At 45.3% G+C, this 20,568-nt stretch overlaps 1 protein-coding gene across 3 annotated transcripts in view; it reads left to right on the top strand.

Annotated features, from left to right (window-relative positions):
- WWP2 (WW domain containing E3 ubiquitin protein ligase 2) overlaps positions 1-20,568 on the top strand; it is a 138,249-nt gene that overhangs the window by 104,796 nt on the left and 12,885 nt on the right. For 2 of the 3 annotated variants that reach the window (XM_029924155.1, XM_029924156.1), the window contains exons 9-11: positions 3,022-3,111; positions 12,579-12,753; positions 19,486-19,540. In XM_029924155.1, coding sequence (XP_029780015.1) covers positions 3,022-3,111; positions 12,579-12,753; positions 19,486-19,540 — 320 coding nt within the window. Of the gene's footprint in view, positions 1-3,021; positions 3,116-12,578; positions 12,754-19,485; positions 19,541-20,568 lie in introns of those variants that run through there. The other variant, XM_029924157.1, reaches the window with a different exon arrangement.

Below are 20,568 nucleotides of genomic sequence, written 5' to 3'. Positions count from 1 at the left end.
CCAGTGTACATTTTCATGTGGTCACTTTTGGCAGAATTGTCTGACCTTTTAATAAAAGAAGGAAGTGTAAGGATCTTCTTTTTGTGGCGGGAGGACTCAGAGCACCTGGGCCAAGTCACCCATATCCATTTTGACAGGACGTTGAGCAAGAATACCCAGGAGAGGAGATGTTCTCGAGCACATGTTAATGGTTGTTGGTGGCACTCTGGTCCTCAAGCCAGTGGTTGATCCCTTCTGAGAGGTGGGGCTCTGGAACCACTGGACCTCACTGCTCCCAGGGCTAACCCTCCCAGTGGTGCAAAATGGGCAGCCTCTTCTGGTTGATCACGTCTAAGCAGAAAATTCTGATTAAAATGGAGCCTAGAGAGGAACATGGTGGACCCTTTGCAATTACTCCCCAGTTGTCTTGATACTACAGGGCCCCCTACCTGGACACCAGTGCTGGGGAAAGCTGTTGACTTTGAGATGGGGACTGAGAAGACACCTGGCACCTTGCTTTCTGGGTAGTAGGTTCCATATAAACTCTGGGCAACCTTCCTTTTCCTCATTTCTTCCTTTCACCATGATGTGGTAAAACTCAATGGCTAGGAAGTCAGAGCTGAGTTGGAATGACACATAAAAGTTACTTAGCTTCTCTGATCCTCCATTTTATCCATGGTGATGGCACTTCCCACCGTAAAGGATGGACGCAAGGACTTCATGAGGTAAAACATGAGCCTGTATCTCTTTATAGATGCTCAGTGGGTAATGATGACCCCCTTCCTTTCCTTGCCTTAAAAACCTCATGTGTATCTATATCTGACCTAGCGACTGAGGTGTTGATCAGTGCAGTCTGACAATCAGGCATTTTATTATTTTAAAAAGTTTTTTAAAGTTTATTTATTTTAGGAGAAAGAGAGCACGAGTTGGGGAGGGGCAAAGAGAGAGGGAGACAGAGGCTCTGAAGCAGGCTCTGTGCTTATAGCAGAGAGTCCAATGCAGGCTCAGATTCACAAACAATGAGATCATGACCTGAGCCGAAGTCAGATGCTCAACTGACCAAGCCACTAGGCATCCCCAGACATTTTAGTTTAAATGACAAACAGTATTGATTAAAGCTAACATCCATTGGAATAAACACACCAGACTTTTAGTAATAGAAGTTAGGACATTTATTTTCAGTATTCGGTCAGCTCTGCTGTTACATATGTGTTCCTAAAAATCACCACGCTATGTATAAAAATCATGCAGTAAAAACACAGGGTTCACAGGAAAAAAACAATGGGTTAGGGGCGTAACACTCAAAAATGTGTCAGTGGCACACACGAAAAATAGGAAGCTAATAATGATGGTAGCACGGCTTTTCACGTGTTAAATGGTTGAGGTACATGACAGTACAATAAGCATGTGTTTCCATGAAAGGACCTGGAGTTTACTGGTAGAAGCAGGTGTCAGAAGTGAGTGTTGTGAGTATGAGTGTTGTTGTAAAGTGGTTGCCAGGAGGGTTATCTGAAATCAGACGGGAGTTGTAATGTCAGCTATGGATGAGTTCGCCGTATAACTCGTAGTAAACTGAGGCAGCCGGCAGCTGGATATGGGCTTCGTGGGTTCCTCCATGCCTGGGTTTAGCTGGGGGAAGTCTTCTGTGTGCATTTAGTGTTTCTAAAAGGAAAAGCCATGCATAAGCAAACACAAAATTCACATGCTCACGTTGTTCCCTCATGTATCAATCACACTGGGATAGATTTATGTTTTCAAAACCAGCATTTCAGCAGCACTGACTGTACTAGCTTCCTGGGAAAGGTCACCTTCTCCGAGGCAGCACCCACAAGTAGAAGCAGATGAAAGCAGTATAAAACATAAAGGCTCATGGGACCATTAACATCCTTTATAAAGTGGTGACAATTTTATAAGTATAAAAGTTTGTATTCTTCATATATGGATTACCATATTCTGGGTAAAGTGGATTGATTGTCAGACTGTACTGAGTATGGGAATAGCAGGAGTTGGGGGCTAGGTGGACCTTGGCTGTATTTTGTAGTGGTTTTGTTTGTAGATTGTCCCTTTGGATCATCTGGTACCTTGTCATTCTTCCATTAGCACAGAATGGCCACTTTTGGCACCCCCCCCATCTCATATTAACCTACACAGACTCATGAAAAGAGAAGTCAGTAAATAATAAGAGGAGAGCAGTCAATAGATAATAATGTGCTGTGTTTCTTGATTCACCAGGATCTCTGTTAAAGATCCTCTGTCAATGACTCTTGCATTTCATTTTATTTATTTATTTATTTTTAATGTTTTATTTATTTTTGATACAGAGAGAGACAGAGCATGAGAGGGGGAGGGGCAGAGAGAGAAGGAGACACAGAACCGGAAGCAGGCTCCAGGCTCTGAGCTAGCTGTCAGCACAGAGCCCGATGCGGGGCTTGAACCCAGGAACATGAGATCTGATCTGAGCCGAAGCCGGAGGCCTAACCGACTGAGCCACCCAGGCGCCCCAATGACACTTGCATTTTAAAAGAAATGTGGTTATGAATATCTGTAATACTAGGAGGACAGGGATAGTTATATAGTTTGTGACTTTAAAAGGTAGTGTAGACTAAAAAGGCCGGAGAGTCTCTAGATAAACTTTAGGTGAGGTCTGTGAAGCCCAGAAGCTGCATACAAATTTTTGTTGGGGAGTACTCTTTAGAAGGAAAGTGTCCTTGGCTTTCATCACAGTTCTAAATGGATCTTTGATCCTGAAATGGCCAAGAAACACTGATTTAGAAAAGTCCATAGATATAGACTTGTACGGGTCATTTAGGAGAAGCTAGAGTGATCTGTGGCCTATCCTAGTCCTTGACTTCATAAAGGGGAGGTATTGTACTCAAGAAGTGCTCCTGGCTGCCACTGTCAGTGACGGTATGGAGCAGGTTTGACCACGGGGTGGATCTCCCATGTCATCTTTGTCCTTTCAAGGACAAAGGACTCCTTTTCAAACAAGGGCATATGCCTTTTAAGTCTGTATCTCATGTTTCCCTTGACTTTGTTTTGCAGATGGGAACAACGAGAGCTGCCCAATGGGCGTGTCTATTATGTTGATCATAATACCAAGACCACCACCTGGGAGCGGCCTCTTCCTCCAGGGTAAGGCCTGGGCCGGCAAGCCCTGAGACTCTAGAACTGACACCAGTAGTCACCCACTGGCTTCCCCATTCACTGCCATCGCCATCTCTTTAGTTTTCCCTGCCTTCCTGTCCTTGCCATCTCTTCCCCCACCCCGACCTTGTCCTCTCCTTCTACATTATTTCTTCCCTTTATTTTCCCTTCTCTCCACATTCATTGCATTGGCAGTGGCTGATGGCCATGGGCTTTAGTAAGTGCTATGGCTGTTGGGTCTTGGAGGGAGGAGGCTAGCAGTTCTGCCACCTGGGCCATTATGGCCTTGATGCCCTCAGGTATTTCACCTACAGAGGTATCCCATCAGGGCCACGTTTTCAGTCATTTTCTGCAGAGGTAGCCAAGTACGGGGATATTTATCCCTGGTCACTTGATTGCTTTTCCTATTCACGTAATTCTCCTCTCATTTCTTAGGACATCCTAGGATTTTTAGAGCATTTCTGAGGGAAAAAGCCACGAGGAAGCCAAGATAGAAAGGGTGTTGATGCATTTCACAGCACTCTATGCCTGAACAGCCCCTGAAGGGTGCTTCTCGTTGAGCTGGGCTCTGTGAGAACACAGCAAAGTTCTCTAAAACCAGAGGATGAGTGAGGCTTCCAAGTGAGGGAAGACTGTCCAAGTTCAAGGAGAAGGGGTTTGGTTCCCTGCTTGCCAGGGACAGAAAGTTCTTTCCACATGTGCCTTTTGGTCCTGAGAGCTTTCAAAAGAGACTATATTCTGCTCAAGGGAGAGAATCACCTCCGAGTAAAGCAGTCATGAAGGGCTCCAGCATAAAATAAGAACACCTCCCATCAAACTTGTAGAGGGAGAGCAGGTCAGAGGTGGGGAGTGTTAGGAAAAACCCTGGTCCTCTGGTTCAGCAGTCAGACACGTGCCAGGAAAATACCACCTCACCTTCTGGTTCTGCAAATTTCCATGGATGGGCTGTTTGTAGTTTCAGTTTTCCAGTAGAATGCTTGTGTTTTAATTTTGTCTTTACCTTTTTGGAAGTGAAACTATAGTCCATCATCATTAGTCTTCATTCCATGTTCTACTTTAAGTTCAGAATATTTATTTATGTACTTAACCAAAATTAAATATAAAATAATAAATAAAAATCACATTTTTTACTTTGGAAATTATGGAAAATTTCATATTTTTCTGGATAGTCTCAAATATGCATTGAGTAGAGAGAATCCCCACATACTCCACGCTTGACTTCAGTAATTATCAAGTCATGGTCTGTCTTGTTTCATCCATATCAAGGGTTGACAAACTATGGGCTTGGGGTCGAAATCCAGCCTCCACCTGTTTTTGTAAATAAAGTTTTATTGGAACACAGACGTACTCATTTGCTTATTGTCTGTGGCTGTTTTCATGCCCGCCACGTATGAAATATTTACTTTGTAGCCCTTTATAGAAAATATTTGCCAACTCCTGATCTGTAATCCTCACTCTTCCATCTTTCCCTTCCTTAGATCATTTTGAAGTAAATCATATATAATCATCACATAATTTTATTTATATTTTGGTGTATATTTCTAAAACGTTCTTATTAAAGACAAAACCACCCTATTGCTAAGAGTATTTTCATGTGGTCATCAAATACTGAGTCTGTAGTCAAATTTCTCCAATTGTCTGCAACATAACCTCTGATTTTTAACAGGATGTGTTTTACACTTGGACTTGGTGTGTTGACAGCATGTATACTTTAAAAGCAGTGTGAACTCTAGAAATGTGCTGGTTGCTGACTCTTAACCCTCTCTGGTCTATAAGTTATGTAGGCCTTGACCTGGCAAACATTTGGATAGACTCTAAATGAAGATTTTAAGGTGTCTTCTGAGGATGGCCAACGATTAATTCTTCTTTAAGTCTCGAGGTGGGACACCAGATCCAGATTCCTTCCTTCCTTCCTTCCTTCCTTCCTTCCTTCCTTCCTTCCTTCCTTCCTTCCTTTCTTTCTCTTTCTTTCTTTCTTTCTTCTCTCTCCCTCTCTCCCTCCCTCCCTCCCCTCCCCTCCCCTCCCCTCCCCTCCCCTCCCCTTCTTTCACAAATATTTATTGAGCACCTGCTATATACCAGGCACTATTTTGGGCACTGGGAGTCCATCAGTACACCAAAAGAGAAAGCCCCTGATCTCATAATAGTGGGAGACACACAATTAATGAATTAATAAATTTATACAATGTCAGGTGGTGATATGTGATTTGAGGTAAAGTAAAGCAGAGGAAGGGGATAGAAATAAAGTAACACACACACACATATTTTCCTGATGCACATAAAATCAGTACATAACTGTTAGACTAAAAAATGTCCCCCTTCACATACCATCTACATTTGCCTAATAATACCAGGTCCGTGCAAAATACATACTGCCATTCGGAAAACCTTCAAACAATGCCAAGAGAAAGGCAGATCAGTTAAGACTGCCTCCTTTTTACTGAGGAAGAAACTGAGGCTCTGAGAGGTGCAGGCTTACACAGCCAGAATGTGCTAGAATAAGCCCTCTGGTTCCAACTCTTGCCTCCATCATTTTTCAAATTGGATACAGATTGTACCCCAAGAAAGACTTTGAACCTGCACCTCCTCTAATTTCCCTGAGGGGCTGGACTGCTCGTCCACACCTGACTAGGTGCTCGGTCCCACCAGGCGTGGGCTGGGGACGCCTCTAGCATCCTTGGAGAGCAGAAAGCATTGTAATTGCAGATCCAGATTTCCTCTTGTCAGGACAGGTTTAATTTTTTTTTTTTTTTGAAGATGGCTCAGCTCTACACGCCATGTAGCCCATTAGTTCTTACTTCCGTCTCAGACCTCAGAGTACTCTGGCAGGTACTTTTGCACTGTTACAGGGAGCCCAGACAGAACAAGAGTGCTTAAGTTTTCATCGCTAACTACTGGGAGAAGTTCCACCCCAGGAAGTAGCATCATGCAGATAGCCAACTCGAAACTACAGATGGAGCCATTATCTCAACAGACCTAGTCACTCAGGAGCAAGATTGAGTCAAAGGATTCGCTCTGTCGTGGCCACCCCCTTCTCTTAGATCCAAGGGACACTTGCATGAGGAATGGTCATTTTTTATCCAGGAACAAAAAATATCGGCCCTGGTAGTTAAGGATGGATGCAGTAAATTCCTCTTAGGTGGTGTTCAGACCAGAGGTGAGCAAGGAGAGGGGTCTCCATAGTGCAAGGAGTAGGGGAGGCCTCACGGAGGGAGATCAAAGGCAGCCTTGTAGGAGAGGCTGGAGGGGGACTTAAATGACAAGAGGAAGTTGATCCAGCTTGGGAGAAAGGTGTGAATGTAAAAGATGTCTTTAGGGAATGATTAATGGAGCATTTTGCTGGAGTGGAAGGTTTGCATGAAACAGATGCTCAGAGAGTGTCTCGCAAAGCCCCTGGGTTTGGGGACATGCCTGCTGGACCTGACAGGGCATGGGGCCTCACACCACTGCGCTGTTCTTATAGACTGTGATTCTCGGTAAGATTTCACCCTCAACCAACGGTGGGGTTATGCTGTTTAGAAGTTTGAAATTCACCAGTGCAGAGGACTTTCAGTTAAACATGTGGATTAAATGTGTTTATTTCCGTTCTTTCCTGAAGACCCTCTAAAATGACAATAAAAGTATAAAAAGGTAAAATGATAAAGCAGTGGAAGAGGAGAAGCAGCATATGGGATGATGGTGATAAGACTTGGGTTGTTGAGAGATAAATGGCGTAGCTGAGAAAGCTGCAGCCCCAACTTAAGGTGTGGGCACCCCCAGGAGGCCAGGTCACACCCGGGGTCCTGCAAAGCTCAGCAATCAGACGTGGTGGGGGGAGGTGCTTTGGAATGCGACTAAAAACCTCAAGTTAGGTTAACAACTTGTGCAGAGTCTCAGGTCGTCACCCATGACAACCAGCCCCCTGCCACACACCTGCATGCACACACGTGTTCATCTCACACACACGTGCGCACATGTAGCCAGCCTGGAGGATAGAGCCAGAGCTGAAGGCAAGGATGAGCTCAGGGAAAAAGGGCTTGAGTGAGGACGCTTTCCCCAAGTTAAAGATTGGAAAGTATTTTGCTGGGTAAAGGGATCATTCGAAGGGAAGAGAGCTACAGATTGTGATATTTGGGGGTCATCTAGTGAAACAGCTTGAGTGAAGCCACTGGTCAGCTTTCTCCAACCCGGATACCCAGAGTGTCCAAGTCAGCATTTTAATGACTCACTTTTAAAAGTGAAAGAACAACCATCAGCCAGCACACAGAAAGGGGACTTGGTGAAAACAATGTGGAAGGTAAAACCAAATTACAATTCAACAAAAATTTGGGATGAAATATGGCATCTGTGTAAGAAGAATCAGAGACCATAAAATGAACCACACCCAAAACAAGAAGAACATTTATTATTCATTTATTTATAAATGTTTCTTTATTTTGAGAGTGTGTGTGCATGTGTGTGTGCATGTGCACGTGTACAAACACATATGCAAGTGGGGGAGGGGCAAGGGGAGAAGGAGACACAGACTCTGAAGCAGGCTCCAGGCTCTGAGCTGACAGCAGAGCCCAATGTGTAGCTGGAACTCAGGAACCTCAAGATCATGACCTGAACTGAAGTTGGACACTTAACTGACTGAGCCACCCAGGTGTCCCCCCATCTCTCTCAAAATAAACTTAAAAAAAAAAAAGAACTCTTTAGAAAATAAAAATGACAAGGATGGAAAGATAATGTTGGTGAGAAGAAAATTAGATGAACCCAGGAGATTCAACATCTGAATAGTAGGCCTAGCAAGAAAAAACAGAAATAGAGGATCCGTAATTATCAAGAAAAAAAATACAAGCATATTGCTAGAATTGAGTGGTGAAGTATTCAAATTCAAAGGGCCTTCCAAATGCTGAACGCAGAGAATGAGAAAAGAATGACCCCAGGCACATCTTAGTGGAATTTGGGGATGGCAAGAGAATGTCTCAGAAGCCTCCAGAGGGTAGAAATACATGATAAGAATTAGGAATCAAGAATGCCATCTTTCTTCTCAACAGCAGCTCTGGAGCTGGACCTTTAAAAATCTGACAGAAATTATTTCCTGTCTAGAAATCAACTTTTAGTTATCTTTTGTTTTAATTTTTATTTTTTTAAATTATTTTATTTTATTTTATTTTATTTTATTTATTTTTGAGAGACAGAGAGACAGCGTGAGCAGGGGAAGGTCAGAGAGAGAGGGAGACACAGAATCTGAAGCAGGCTCCAGGCTCTGAGCTGTCAGCATAGAGCCCAACGCGGGGCTTGAACCCATGAACTGTGAGATCATGACCTGAGCCAAAGCTGGCCACCTAGCCAACTGAGCCACCCAGCCGCCCCTCAACTTTTAGTTATCTTAATACTCAACTGTGAGAGTTGAATAAAGTCATCTTCAGTGTTTCAAACAGTTAACTCTGGTGCATCCCTTTCTCAGAAGCTACTAGATGCTTTGTTCCACCAGATGAGAGGAAACCAAGAAAGAAGTCATGAGGTGCAGGACACAGGGAACTCCATTTGGAGGCCAGAGACAGTCCCAAGAGGAAGGTGAGGGAAGATGACTCAGGACAGTAACGTAGAACAGACCTGGAGGACAGGTGTCCACATAGAGCGACCGGTGCCTAGAGCTGAGCTGTGTAGCTAACGCACCTCTGACTGACACTGAGAGGCCACCTGGGCCATCAGAATCCAGGGGTCCATTAGCGACAGGTTTTTGAAAACCAAGCAGAATGAAATGCACTCCTGTTCTTTCCCTCCAGAAAAAAAGAGGTCATACAAGTAAGGAAACACATATGTAGTATTCAGTGAAGTCCTAACACAAACTCTGAATATGGATTTAATGGCGATTTTTCTAAATTGGGAGGACAGGGGAGCAGGGGGCCTATGTGTGTTGTGGAGTGGGATGCAATAACCAAACACTCGGCTTTGACAGCAAAAGGTTCACAAGTGACATCTAATATGACAGAAATCAAGAAACAGTAGAAGGAGCATGCTATTTAGAAATATAGTTGTAAATAGAAGGAGCAGTTGAGGATTGAAAGCTGTTGCTTCTGAGGAGCAGCAGTCAGCGATGGGAAGAGGTAGGGAAGGAGATGCTGGTTTTTATTGTATCTCCTGTAGTACCATTTGCATTTTTTTAATGTTTATTTTTGAGAGAAAGAGAGAGTGTGAGTTGGGGAGAAACAGAGAGCGAGAGAGACACAGAGTCCAAAGCAAGGTCCAGGCTCTAAGCTGTCAGCACAGAGCCAGATGTGGGGCTCAAACCCATGAACGGTGAGATCATGACCGGACTCAAAGTTGGATGTTTAACTGAGCCGCCCTGGTGCACCCTATTTGCATTTTTAAACTGTAGATGCATGATTCCTTTGATTAGAAAGGAAGGAAGAAAGAAAATAAGAAAAAGAAGAAGAGAAAAGAAGGAAGGAAGAAAGAAAGGAAAGGAAGGAAGGACAAAAGATAGATCACTAGTGGAGAGAATTTATAGAAAAGTTGGGAAGGTTCCAGGTTGCTGTGAGCCTCAAGTACTCATTTGAGGATTTGACTCAAGAGTAGAGGGGAGTCCACTGAAGTTTTTGAGCAGAAGCATAACACACAAGGTGGGAAGTCTGGTGTGATTGTCCTGATGGCAGCTTATAGGCTGGATCAGAGTGGCAAGATTAGTTGGACACAGAAATGGAAAGTCAAGGGCAAGGTGACAGCAACAAAAAGAAGCCTTCGGGCTGCATGGTTTGCTGACATCAGCAGGGAGGGAGTCAGGAATAGTAGGGTGGCTTCACCCTTGGGGAGAGGACAGTCAGCCCTGCCAGTCAGGAGGCGGGGGAAGGCTGGGGAAGACTCAGGTTCGAGGAGAGAGCCATGGCATTTACTTGACTCCAAAGTGACAGCAGGTATAAAGGCAGAACAATTTAGTGGGCAGATCCCAGACCCAGTGTGGGCTCTGGCCATCAGGACTGGGAACTCCTTATTTTAATTTTAATTTAATTTAATTTAATTTACTTATTTATTTTGAGAGGGGGTGGTTAGGGGCAAAGAGAGAGGAAGAGAGAGAGATTCCTAAGCCCAATTCAGGGCTTGAACTCAGGAACCATGAGATCATGACCTGAGCTGGAGTCAGATGTTAAACCAACTGAGCCACTCTGGCGCCCCTTATGTGTTTATTTATTTATTTATTTATCTATTTATTTAAGTTTATTTATTTTGAGAGAGACAGAGAGTGTGCACAAGCAGGGGAGGGGCAGAGGGAGGGGGGAAGCAGGTTCTGTGTGGACAGTACAGAGCCCGATGAAGGGCTTGAACTTATGAACCATGAGATCATGACTAGAGCTGAAGTTATAGGCTTAACCAAATGAGCTACCCAGGTGTCCCAGGAAGCTGTTTTTAGAGAGTCTTTGAGTTAAAAAAAATCATTGAAGAGGTGACCTAAAAATGTCTGTTAGGATGCTAACCCCGAAAATTGAGAAAGGTACCAGACAGAAAGATAATAGTCATGTGAGTAAGATACGGATGCAGAGAAGATGAAATGAGAAGGTAGTTAGGGAACAAAGCCTTTCCAACATGTATAGTGTAATCCATACTGGGTTCCCTTTGCATTGAACTAATGCTATTTTCTTCAATGGTATCTCTTTCTTATCTTTCTAAGGCCCCTTTTATCCCTCTTGCCCTTTCAAACTTATAATGGAAAAATCAGGCATATACCAAATTTGAGAGAATAGTACAATGAATCCCTGGTAACCACCACCTGGTCATAACAACTGATAACATTTTGTCTCATCTGACCTACTTTTCAAGGGACGGGACCGATGAATTTTAGAACAAATCCCAGATGTCATATCCTTTGAACCATAAATACAACACATGCATCTCTAACAGATAAGGGTTAAAAAAAAAAAAACTAGGGGCTCCTGGCTGGCTCAGTCCGTAGAGCAGGTGACTCTTGATCTCAGTGTTGTGAGTTTGAGCCCCACGTGGGGCATAGAGATTACTTTAAAAAAAAAAAAAACCTAACTAAAATACCATTATTCCACTCAACAAAATTAACAATATTTCCTTACTTCATGTCACCCAGTCTGTGTTCCATTTTCCTCAATTGTCTTAAAAATGTATTTACAGTTGATTTGTTTGAGTCAGATTCGAACTCAAGATCATCACATTAGTTTTGGCTGATAGGTCTCACAGGTCTCTTTTAATCTGTCAGTTTTCCTACCCTTTCTTTTCTTTTTTGTTTTCTTTTCTTTTCTTTTCTTTTTTTTTTTTTCCTGGCCATTTATTTGTTGAAGATCCTGGACATTTGTTATGTAGAATTTCTCATATTCTGGATGTGACCTTGAAATGGTGGGTGATATGCTCCCCTATCCATTATCTATCCTATAAACTGGTAGTTAGATTTGGAAGCTTCATTAGATTCAAATTCATTTTGTAAAATTGAATAACTTACATCCAATGAGATACACAGATCTCAGGTGCCTAGTTAGCTGAGTTTTGACAAATGCATACGTTTATGAAACCTATACTCCTTCAAAATGTAAAGCATTTCCATCATTCCACAAAGTTCCCTCTTACTTTCTCTTGATCACTTCTTCCCTCAGTGTGTACAAATCAAGTTATACCTGCCAAGCACAGATAAAGATTTTTGCCATCTGTTTTAGCCTTGCCTTGCCTGTGGGTAATTTAGGACCCCTTTGGAAAGGTTGCTCCCTCGCTAAAAATACTGTAGAGAATCCTGCTGTTTTTGTACCAACTCTTTTTCTCATGACCATGCAATATGTTTTCACTGGCACTTTATATCAGGATGGTTTCTATTGTAGGTGGCAAAAATTGGGATCTAAATGGACTTAAATAATGAGAATTCATTGGCTCATGTAACTGAATATTCTAGATGTAGATCCTGGTTTCAAGTGAAGCCTAATCTAGTGACTCAACAACCACCTAGAGGCTGGCTTTTTTTTTTTTTTCCCCTACTCTGTCATCTGTTGGTCAACTTCATAACGTATTTGGGTCCAAGATGGCAGCCAGTGGTTCCTGGGACTGCATGCTTTCTCACTCATTATCCGGCAAGGAAGAGAGATGACACTTTTTCCCAGAATTCCTAGCAAACGTCATGAGATTGGCCCTGATTAGGCTCAGCATTGGTCACATGCCTAATCCAGTCAGCTGTTCAACTCTGGATTTGGGGGCAGAGTCCCCTCCTTCCCCAGAACAACATGGATCTCCTAAATGGAAATCAGGAGCTAATGGTGAGGAGGGATTGGTTGCTGTAGAACAATGACTGCTGTAATCTTGAAAGCCCCAGAAGCCTCTGTGCTTGGGGCTCGCCTGGCTGTGCTTCCCCAGAGCAGCCAAGCTCCCGCGCCAGACACCACACCCTCTTTCAGTGCCTCCTCACTAGCCACCCAGAGATTTCTCTAGAATTTGAGGGTAGGGGTGGGTGGTCGCTGTATTCATTCTGATCTTAATGTTTCTAGCTGGGAAAAACGCACAGACCCCCGAGGCAGGTTCTACTATGTGGACCACAACACGCGGACCACCACCTGGCAGCGCCCCACAGCCGAGTACGTGCGGAACTACGAGCAGTGGCAGTCACAGCGGAATCAGCTTCAGGGCGCCATGCAGCACTTCAGCCAAAGATTCCTCTACCAGGTGAGAGCGCGGGGGCTTGCCAGAGGGAGGGGCGCCCCTGGCCCTGCAGAGGGTGCCGCCTCGCACAGTATCTGGTGGCTTGTTTGGTGAGTGGGAAGACGGTGGCTGGAAACATCAGCACTTTAGAGATTTTACTCATCACAGTGAAATTCCTCAAGCTGCATCATTTCTAATTTAGTAACTCAGTGTCTAGCTTCTGTGTGTAAGGACTCTGTATATCTGAAGCTGACTCAATATATCTGAATTTACTATCCTTCTTCCAAGACTAGATTTCTCTTCTGACCCCTCTATCCAAGTCCTTTTATTCTAATTTGAAACCTGAAGGTTATCTGTGACTTCTCCCGTACCTCAACTTTTCAGAAGAAAACAGCCACTCACCCAGTCACTTATGTGCCAACTTGGGCTCAGGTCATGATCTCACAGTTCATGGACTTGAGCCCCACATCGCAGAGCCTGCTTGTATCCTGTCTCCCTTTCTCTCTACCCCTCCCTTGCTGCACACTCCCTCTCTCAAAAAATGAGTCCACGTTAAAAAAAAAAAAGCCACCTAAGTATTTTCCTTGCTGCTACTGTTTTTCTTTAGCTCTTTCTTATTTGACACATTCTGAAGGATGGAGGGAATTCTAAAGTTGGTCTGGAACAGGGCTTGGCAAACTATGGCCCATGGGTCAAACTGGCCCATATCTGGTTTTGTAAATAAAGTTTTATTGTCACAGAAGCACTCCCAGTAGTTTAGGTATTGACTCTGGCTGGTTTTACACTGTAACAACAGAGTTGAATAGTTACAACAAGGACCATGTAGCCTATAAAGCCTAAGATATTTACTGCCTAACCCTTTACAGAAAAAGTTTAGTGACCCCTTGTCTAGTTCAACTTCCTTCTATATGATTCTTGATTTTTCTGGCATCCCTCCCAACTGAACGGTTAGGGCAGCCTTTCATTCGTTGTCTCTGTTGGCATTGTTCTCGCCTCCAATCTGTACTGCCTGTTCCCAGCAGAGCAGTCTTCAGATATCACTGTCCCTTGATCACTTTGGCTCTACATTTATCACTGTAAATTTCTTTTCTCTCTCTTTTTTTTTTTAAGTAGTCTCCATGCCCTTCTTGGAGCCCAGTGCAGGCCTTGAACTCATGACCCTGAAATCAAGACCTGAGCTGAGATCAAGAGTTGGACCCTCAACTGACTGAGCCACCCAGCTGCCCCTAGTCATTGTAACCACTGGCTCAAAGCCTTCTGTGGTCATTACCTACAGAACAGCATTTAAATTTCCTACTCCAGAATTCACAGTGCTATGATCCCAAATTAACTAATGGCCTCCTAGACTGTGTCCCTTCAGAAACCTTCACACCCCATCCTTCCATCCCGTTAGAGCCTCCACCAGTGACCTGGTTCTCATCAGCCGCACAGCCTCTTTGGCAGGGACAGGTGGAATTACCATCTTGGAACTCTGCGTATTCTCAGGGCACCTGGGACATGAAGCTTGGGGCCTGTAGTAGAATCTCTACAGAAGGTGATGGATTCGAGGCTGGAACCTTTTGAGCTGGTCCACAACATGTAATCACTGAGCTTCGTCAGCATTATTTCTGTTTGAAATGAACTCTAACCCCACAACCCATTTCTAAATTAGATACTTTCCTAATTAGATACTCAGGAAACCTTTAATTCCATTTAGCTAATTAGTGTTCATTATCAACTTTGTCTTTGTTTGCAGCTTTCTCTCCGCTTACCCAAAGCAGGAGCTACACCGTCAGCCATTAGGGATGGTGCTGTCTCCCTGGGCTGGTTGGTTTCTTCTGTCTTTGGGGCCGATGCCCACTGTAGAGTGAGAAAACTGTAGGAACCTCCGCTTCCTTAGTGTGGATGAACAGAAGGCACAATGTTTATCACAGTGACTTGTCTCCAAGGTCAACTGTAATGCCTGTCTGTGATCCACGTGCCAGTAGTCTCCCTGGTGCAGCCCTTGCATATGGTCTCTGCCAGGCCGTGTGCTCCACGGCCCCTTTCACATACGCCTGGCGTCCAGTTCTGGCATGTTTCAAAACTGGGTGGGAGCTGATCCTTCTCTGCGTTTTCAGAAATTGTTCCTCCAGAGCTAGGCCCCAAAGACTTTCTCTGCCATTTTCTTGGGTCGTCATGGCTGCAAAACTAGGAAGGTTTGGGCATCTCTATCCTTTGTGTTAGAGACAAGGACACATTTTAGGCGTCTCACACTGGTTTTGTCTCCCTGCTTATTCCGCTTCTCTAAGTAAAAAAAAAAAAAAACAACCCCCACCCAAAAAACCCTCCAAAATAAGACAAAAAACAAAAACGAACAAAAAAAACTCTTAAAGGAATCTTTTTTTCTGTATAATGCACCAAATATGTTCTGTTCATTCACTGAGATGTCTGGTGGGGGAGAGGGAAGGTTCTAGAAATCACCTCCACTGGCCTTTTGGAACCTTCATTTCTCTTGCCCACCTCTCTCATTTTAGCAATGCCATTCTAGTCATGTAGAGGTGGAACTTTGCCTTGGAGAATCCCCTAGAAGGAAGGATGAAGCACTAAAAAAATTTTTTTGAGTACTCTAAAATGATTTTCCCAGCTTTGCTGGGAATTCAGGAGGGTTCTGGATAGACGTGATAGTTCCCTTTTCTCTGTGAAACAAGATTCATGTTGAAAAACGTGTTAGGAGTCTTTTATGGATCAGCTTTCAATGTCTCTCTGTTGGTTTTCCTCTTCCCTGGATTTGCTTTGCCCCTTGCTTGCTCTGGAGCCACGTCCTGGTTACAAGTAAGAAGAGTCGCTTTCATACAGTTATTTTGGGGGTTGGCCTTGGCCCAGGGTTTTACTCGGAAGAATTAAGAGCTGATACTGTACCAATGGTCTCTCCTCCTGCCCCTCCTCCTCCTCCTCCTCCTCCTCCTCCTCCTCCTGGGCTGAAACCAAGACCTCCTCCTTTACTTGCTCTAGAGAGAACATGAAATGCAGCTCAAGATGGAAGACCAGGGAGCCCCACATCGCATTCTCTCACAACTCCTTCCTGCTGTCGGCCCCATCCACACATTTTTCCGTTTCTCTTCCTGTTCCCCTTATTTCCTGATGCCCCAGCGTGCCTTTGTTTCTTGCGACCGTCGTGCAGGTCCTTGTGTTTTGCCCTTGTACTTTTGCTTTGCCCTTTCTTTTGTGATTCTGCTGTGTTCCAGTGGGGATGCCTGCCTAGTCATGTGCATTGTGCCACGTGATGGGACCCATCTTACAACCTGACTCTTCGTGGCACTCCCTTTACCCACACTTTGGTCCTCCCTTAATGACTAAAGGCTGTAGCCAGTGTCTGCAGGACTGAAACAGGTCATTCTGTGGCTCCTGATGTGTGGATGCCAAACCGCATCATCCAGAAACAGGCAACTCCTTTCTTACTCTGCAGAGATCCCCTTGGGTTGAGCTCTCAAACACCTGGGTTTTGTTCTGCACACACTGGGTGGATCCTTAAAAAAAGGAGCCTGCCTTCCACACGTGACCTTTATGCCCTTCCCAGAGCTTTTCTTGCCCTCGACTCTATTTGCTAGACATTCTTTATTTCTGAGTTTGTATCTTAAAATATTACTGGAACTTAGTGCTTAGTCCCTGAGGGACTTAAACTCACCGTGAGCTGTCTGGCTTGCAGCCTGCACCTCAGATGTCCCAACCCAGGGACAGTTACCAGAAAAATGATTCAATAGTGTTACCTTCTGCTCCTACTAGTAAAGGAAATTGTTTTGTCGCTTAAAGTCACCTGCTGATCCTAGGATCTTTCTTCTGACCAGAATCCCTCCAGGCTCCTTTCTCTGTGCTTTTCTGCCTGTGTTCCAAGTGACACTTGGGGTCTCTCCTTTTGGGGGAACCGTGGGAGAAGAGAAGGGGCAGTCGGCTGACTGACTTACTGGAGATGTGGGGTTTTGGGGTTTTGGTTTTCAAGCCATGATGTGTGGCTCTTATGTTTTGTTTGTCTTTGGCTTCTTTCTGTCCACTTCCTTTTCTTATTTTTCAAGTTGTACTCTGCACATTTGTGGAGAAATGTCCAAAATAGCTAAATGCTTTTCTTTAACTGAAAGAGATACAAGTGTTATGAGTGGACTGTGTTTCGTATGTTGTTCATGTTTATCCATCTCTGGCCTCTTTCCTTTCCCTCTTGCTTCCTTTTCTGTCTCCTTTTCATAGGTTTTGGGGAGTGTGTATCTGATAAGATGAGAATAGGAAATTAAAATAAAAACAAAACCCAAAACAAAACCCTGCCATAACAAAAGAGAGCCAACATTGTATGAAGTTTGAAAAAAGGCAAGAATTAAGAAAAGGGTTGATTATTTTTTTCTTTAAATCTCCTCCCTGTGCTTTGTATACTAATTGCAGTTGATTTTGATGAGCAGTAGAAACCACTTGGTTCAACTGAAGCAGAAAAGGGATTTCTCAAATGGGATTGGGTGGTTGACAGAATTAGCTGGAGGAGCAAGAACCATGCTCTGGCAAAAACCAGGGGCAGGAAGGCAAAGAAATAGTTCGTGTAGGACGTTGTCCTCTTATGCCGCCATTATGCTCTCGTTGCTCCCGTGGATTGTGGGCTCTGCCGCCACAGTACTTTCCAGAAGACCCTGTGCTTTCCTGCTTTCCCTGGAAGTTTGGAGTGGGAGCGTCGGATTGGCTGGTCTTTATGTCGTGCGCCTGCACTGGAGGTGCACTGGTGCTGGGAAGCGAAATATTTGATAGCTAATAAATGTTTTTGGTTTCTAGCTCAGTGCAGGTCATGGAGGCAGTCAGTAAAAGTTGTTTGGTCTGTTAAGCTGCAGAGTTGTGCAAGAGACGACTGTCAGCCCACTGATGCCCACTGGGTACCACTTGGGAGCTAATTTCCCATTGGCACGACTGAGTGCTCTGTGGACCATCCACTCATTCCAAAAAAAGACTTGAAGCAGCAGACAGTTTTGCTCCCAAATGCTTTTTTTACTTTCTTAAAACGACCTTTCCTGCATCTCTTCCCTTTTGCTACACCTCATTCCCCACCAAGTTCTCTTTGGCTTCATTATCTGAAATGCATGTGTATTCACAAGTTAGTTCCTTTCCTTCTGTGACCGAATGCTTTTATAGCCCCTGCTCTTCTGTGTTAACTGGAAAACAAAGCTGGAGGAACTTGGGTTTCATGAGATGCTGCATTCCGCCCCCAGCCTGCTCCCACCAAAGTGACCTCAGGGAGATGGCACATTTGGGAGATCTTTTTCAGGAACCATCAGCCAAATCTGAATTGTGATGGAAGTGTGAGCACATCCTCCAGGATGACGGTAGCAGGCCTGAAAGCGAGCACAGCCCCGCTTCTCACACCTCTGCGCAATTTCACTCTGCCGAGTAGGAGGCCCTTTGCTGAAAGGCGGCTCTGTCCCACCAAGGAACCTATGGTTTCAAGACTTAAACATCTTTGTTGGAACTTGCTTCGGAAGAGTTGCCTGAACTGCCACCTTGGAAAGAAAGTTTCTCTGTCCTTTCAGCTGGGGGCGGAGGGCCGGCTGTGAAGGGTGGGGGGGTTCGTTGGCAGTTGAGTTCCACCAATGTTTTCTCAAGCCGAGACTGAGCTCCATTCATCCTCCTGCCCGTGTGTGGCTCCATGGCCCCCAGACAGAACCAGCCGGCAGCCCAAAGTCTGCATTGAGAACTTGATCCCCTCGAGCGACGATTAAGTTTTAGTAAGTGAAATAAAAATGCTTCAGCAAAAACGAAAAGGAAAAAGAAAAAAAAAAAAAAGCAAGCAAGCAAGCGCGTGCGGAAGGACGGAACAATACTTGTTTTATTTAACTATGAAGAGTTTTTGACAGTGCCCCCCTTCCCTGCAGGATATGAGAACTCTCGGTCCACCGCAGCCCTGCCCCAGGGATCTCACAGCAGAATTAGGCTGGGGGTGGGGGGTTCGAATGTAAACAGTGACCCCCAAGGCCTGGAGTCCGCTCCCCCTTCTTTCTCCTGTCTCTCCTGCTCGCTTGCCACCTCGCCCCCAGCCCCACCTCCCCAGACAGGCACACACAGAACACTGAGCAACTTCAGGTTTAGGCCGGAGGAGAATAAAGGTGCTTTGTGAAGGGAAGCAAAACATTCCTGGGGGAGGTGAGGGGCCTGGGGCATGAATGTGCCCTCAGTCTGGGCTGGTTTTGCACACCACGGCTGCTCCCTCTCCCTCTCCCGGCGCACCCAGGAGGGAGCTGGAGGGAGGAGGGCCCAGCCCCCAGCCAGGAAGCTCTGGGCGTGGGCAGGGCTTGTGGGAATGATTTCATTGGAAAGGCCTGCGATATTTTTTCCCCTCCCGTGTGTGGTTCTTGGAGAAAGTTGGAGGTGGTGGTGATTTCAGTCGCCCTGGCCGCCGTGAGCAGGAGCCGCGGGAAGGCACTGGCCGGCCTGCTGCGCGGTCCGCTGCGGGCCCTCCCGCCATGCCTGGGGCCGGCTCTCGGCCTCCACAGCCCTGGCCCACCTTCTTCTGCACCCATCTTCCTCTCCCTTGCTCCACCCTCTCTAAAGCCTGTTGGGGCCCTCCGTGTGTGGGGTTCTTTTTGGGTTTCTCTCTTTTCAAGAAAACTTTTGAGAGGAGCAGATGTCACCTCCTAAGGCCCTACCGTATCCCGTACAAAGTGCTCAAATGTGGAAACGAGTCCTTGGCATTTTTATTTTTATCGATCGATTTATTTTTAACCGGCGGCTTTTTTTTTAACCTCTGTGTTCTGCTGTGTTTCTTGTGTTTAGTCTTCAAGTGCTTCGACTGACCATGACCCACTGGGCCCCCTCCCTCCTGGCTGGGGTAAGTACCGAGTCCTACCTCTGTATCCTCAGCCGTCCGTCAGTGGATGCTCTGTCCTCTTTCCGTGCGAGCCTTCCTCACTCCCATCCCTCAGCTTCCCATTTTGCTTCGCTCCAGCACATTCTGCGGGGATGCCCCAGCGGGAGGTTATAGGCAATGGAGCTGGAAGGTTGGGAAAGCCATTGAGTCCCCCTGCACCCCTGTTGCATTCACCCGCCATGGCTGAAGGACTGTGACCCTGTGGATGAAGTCCTTTAGCAGCCGGGAGATTGTTGGGTTTTGGTCCTGACTTTGAATGGTCTACCCAGCCATCCGTCCTGTCATTGACCTAAGACCTTTTGACACCAACTTACCCGCACGTGCAATGGTTTCAGGTCTGTGGCTGTGATTGGAAGGAGCCACCTTACCAGACCTTTCTTTGCAGCCGGGATGTTGGAGGACTTCAGCCCAATTTTGACTAAAGAAAGCTACCTTTTTATTTGCAATCCAGTTGTGAAAGAGGCCAGAGGGAAGCAGATGAGAGAGTTGAGCGCTGGTGGCAAATCTGTGGAGGCACGTCATTGCTGGTTAATAACGCCATGCTGGATTCTCCTCGTCATTGGAGAGTTTTAAGTCCTGGGCGTGATTTGCCAATAATGAGTTAGAGGGATGGACGTCCTTGACTTGGGAGAGATCATGGACTTTATGGCTATTCTGGGGAGAAGTAGCCATACAAAAAGGGATCATGAAAGATGGTGAGATTCCATGCATTCTGCAGCTCTGGACCGGGTCAGGGTTTTGTTCAATATAGTAAGAGTCCCTGGGGGCAGAAGAGGGCAGTTTTTGCAGGAATCAGCATGTGCCAGCTTTAATGTATTGGTTAGGCCAGTAGCAAAGAGTAAATGCTGATCTGATGGCGGTCACAGATGGTATTAAGTTGGGTAGGGTCATGCTCCCCAGTAAAGATGGGAGAAGGTGACAATGATAGGATGAACGTGACCTGGCAAAGTACAGCTCCTGAGATGTATCTTTTTAGTGCAGACATATTA

Source organism: Suricata suricatta, chromosome 16 (assembly GCF_006229205.1).
Source record: "Suricata suricatta isolate VVHF042 chromosome 16, meerkat_22Aug2017_6uvM2_HiC, whole genome shotgun sequence".
NCBI lineage: Eukaryota > Metazoa > Chordata > Mammalia > Carnivora > Herpestidae > Suricata > Suricata suricatta.
This window is presented reverse-complemented; position numbering and strand designations above follow the sequence as displayed.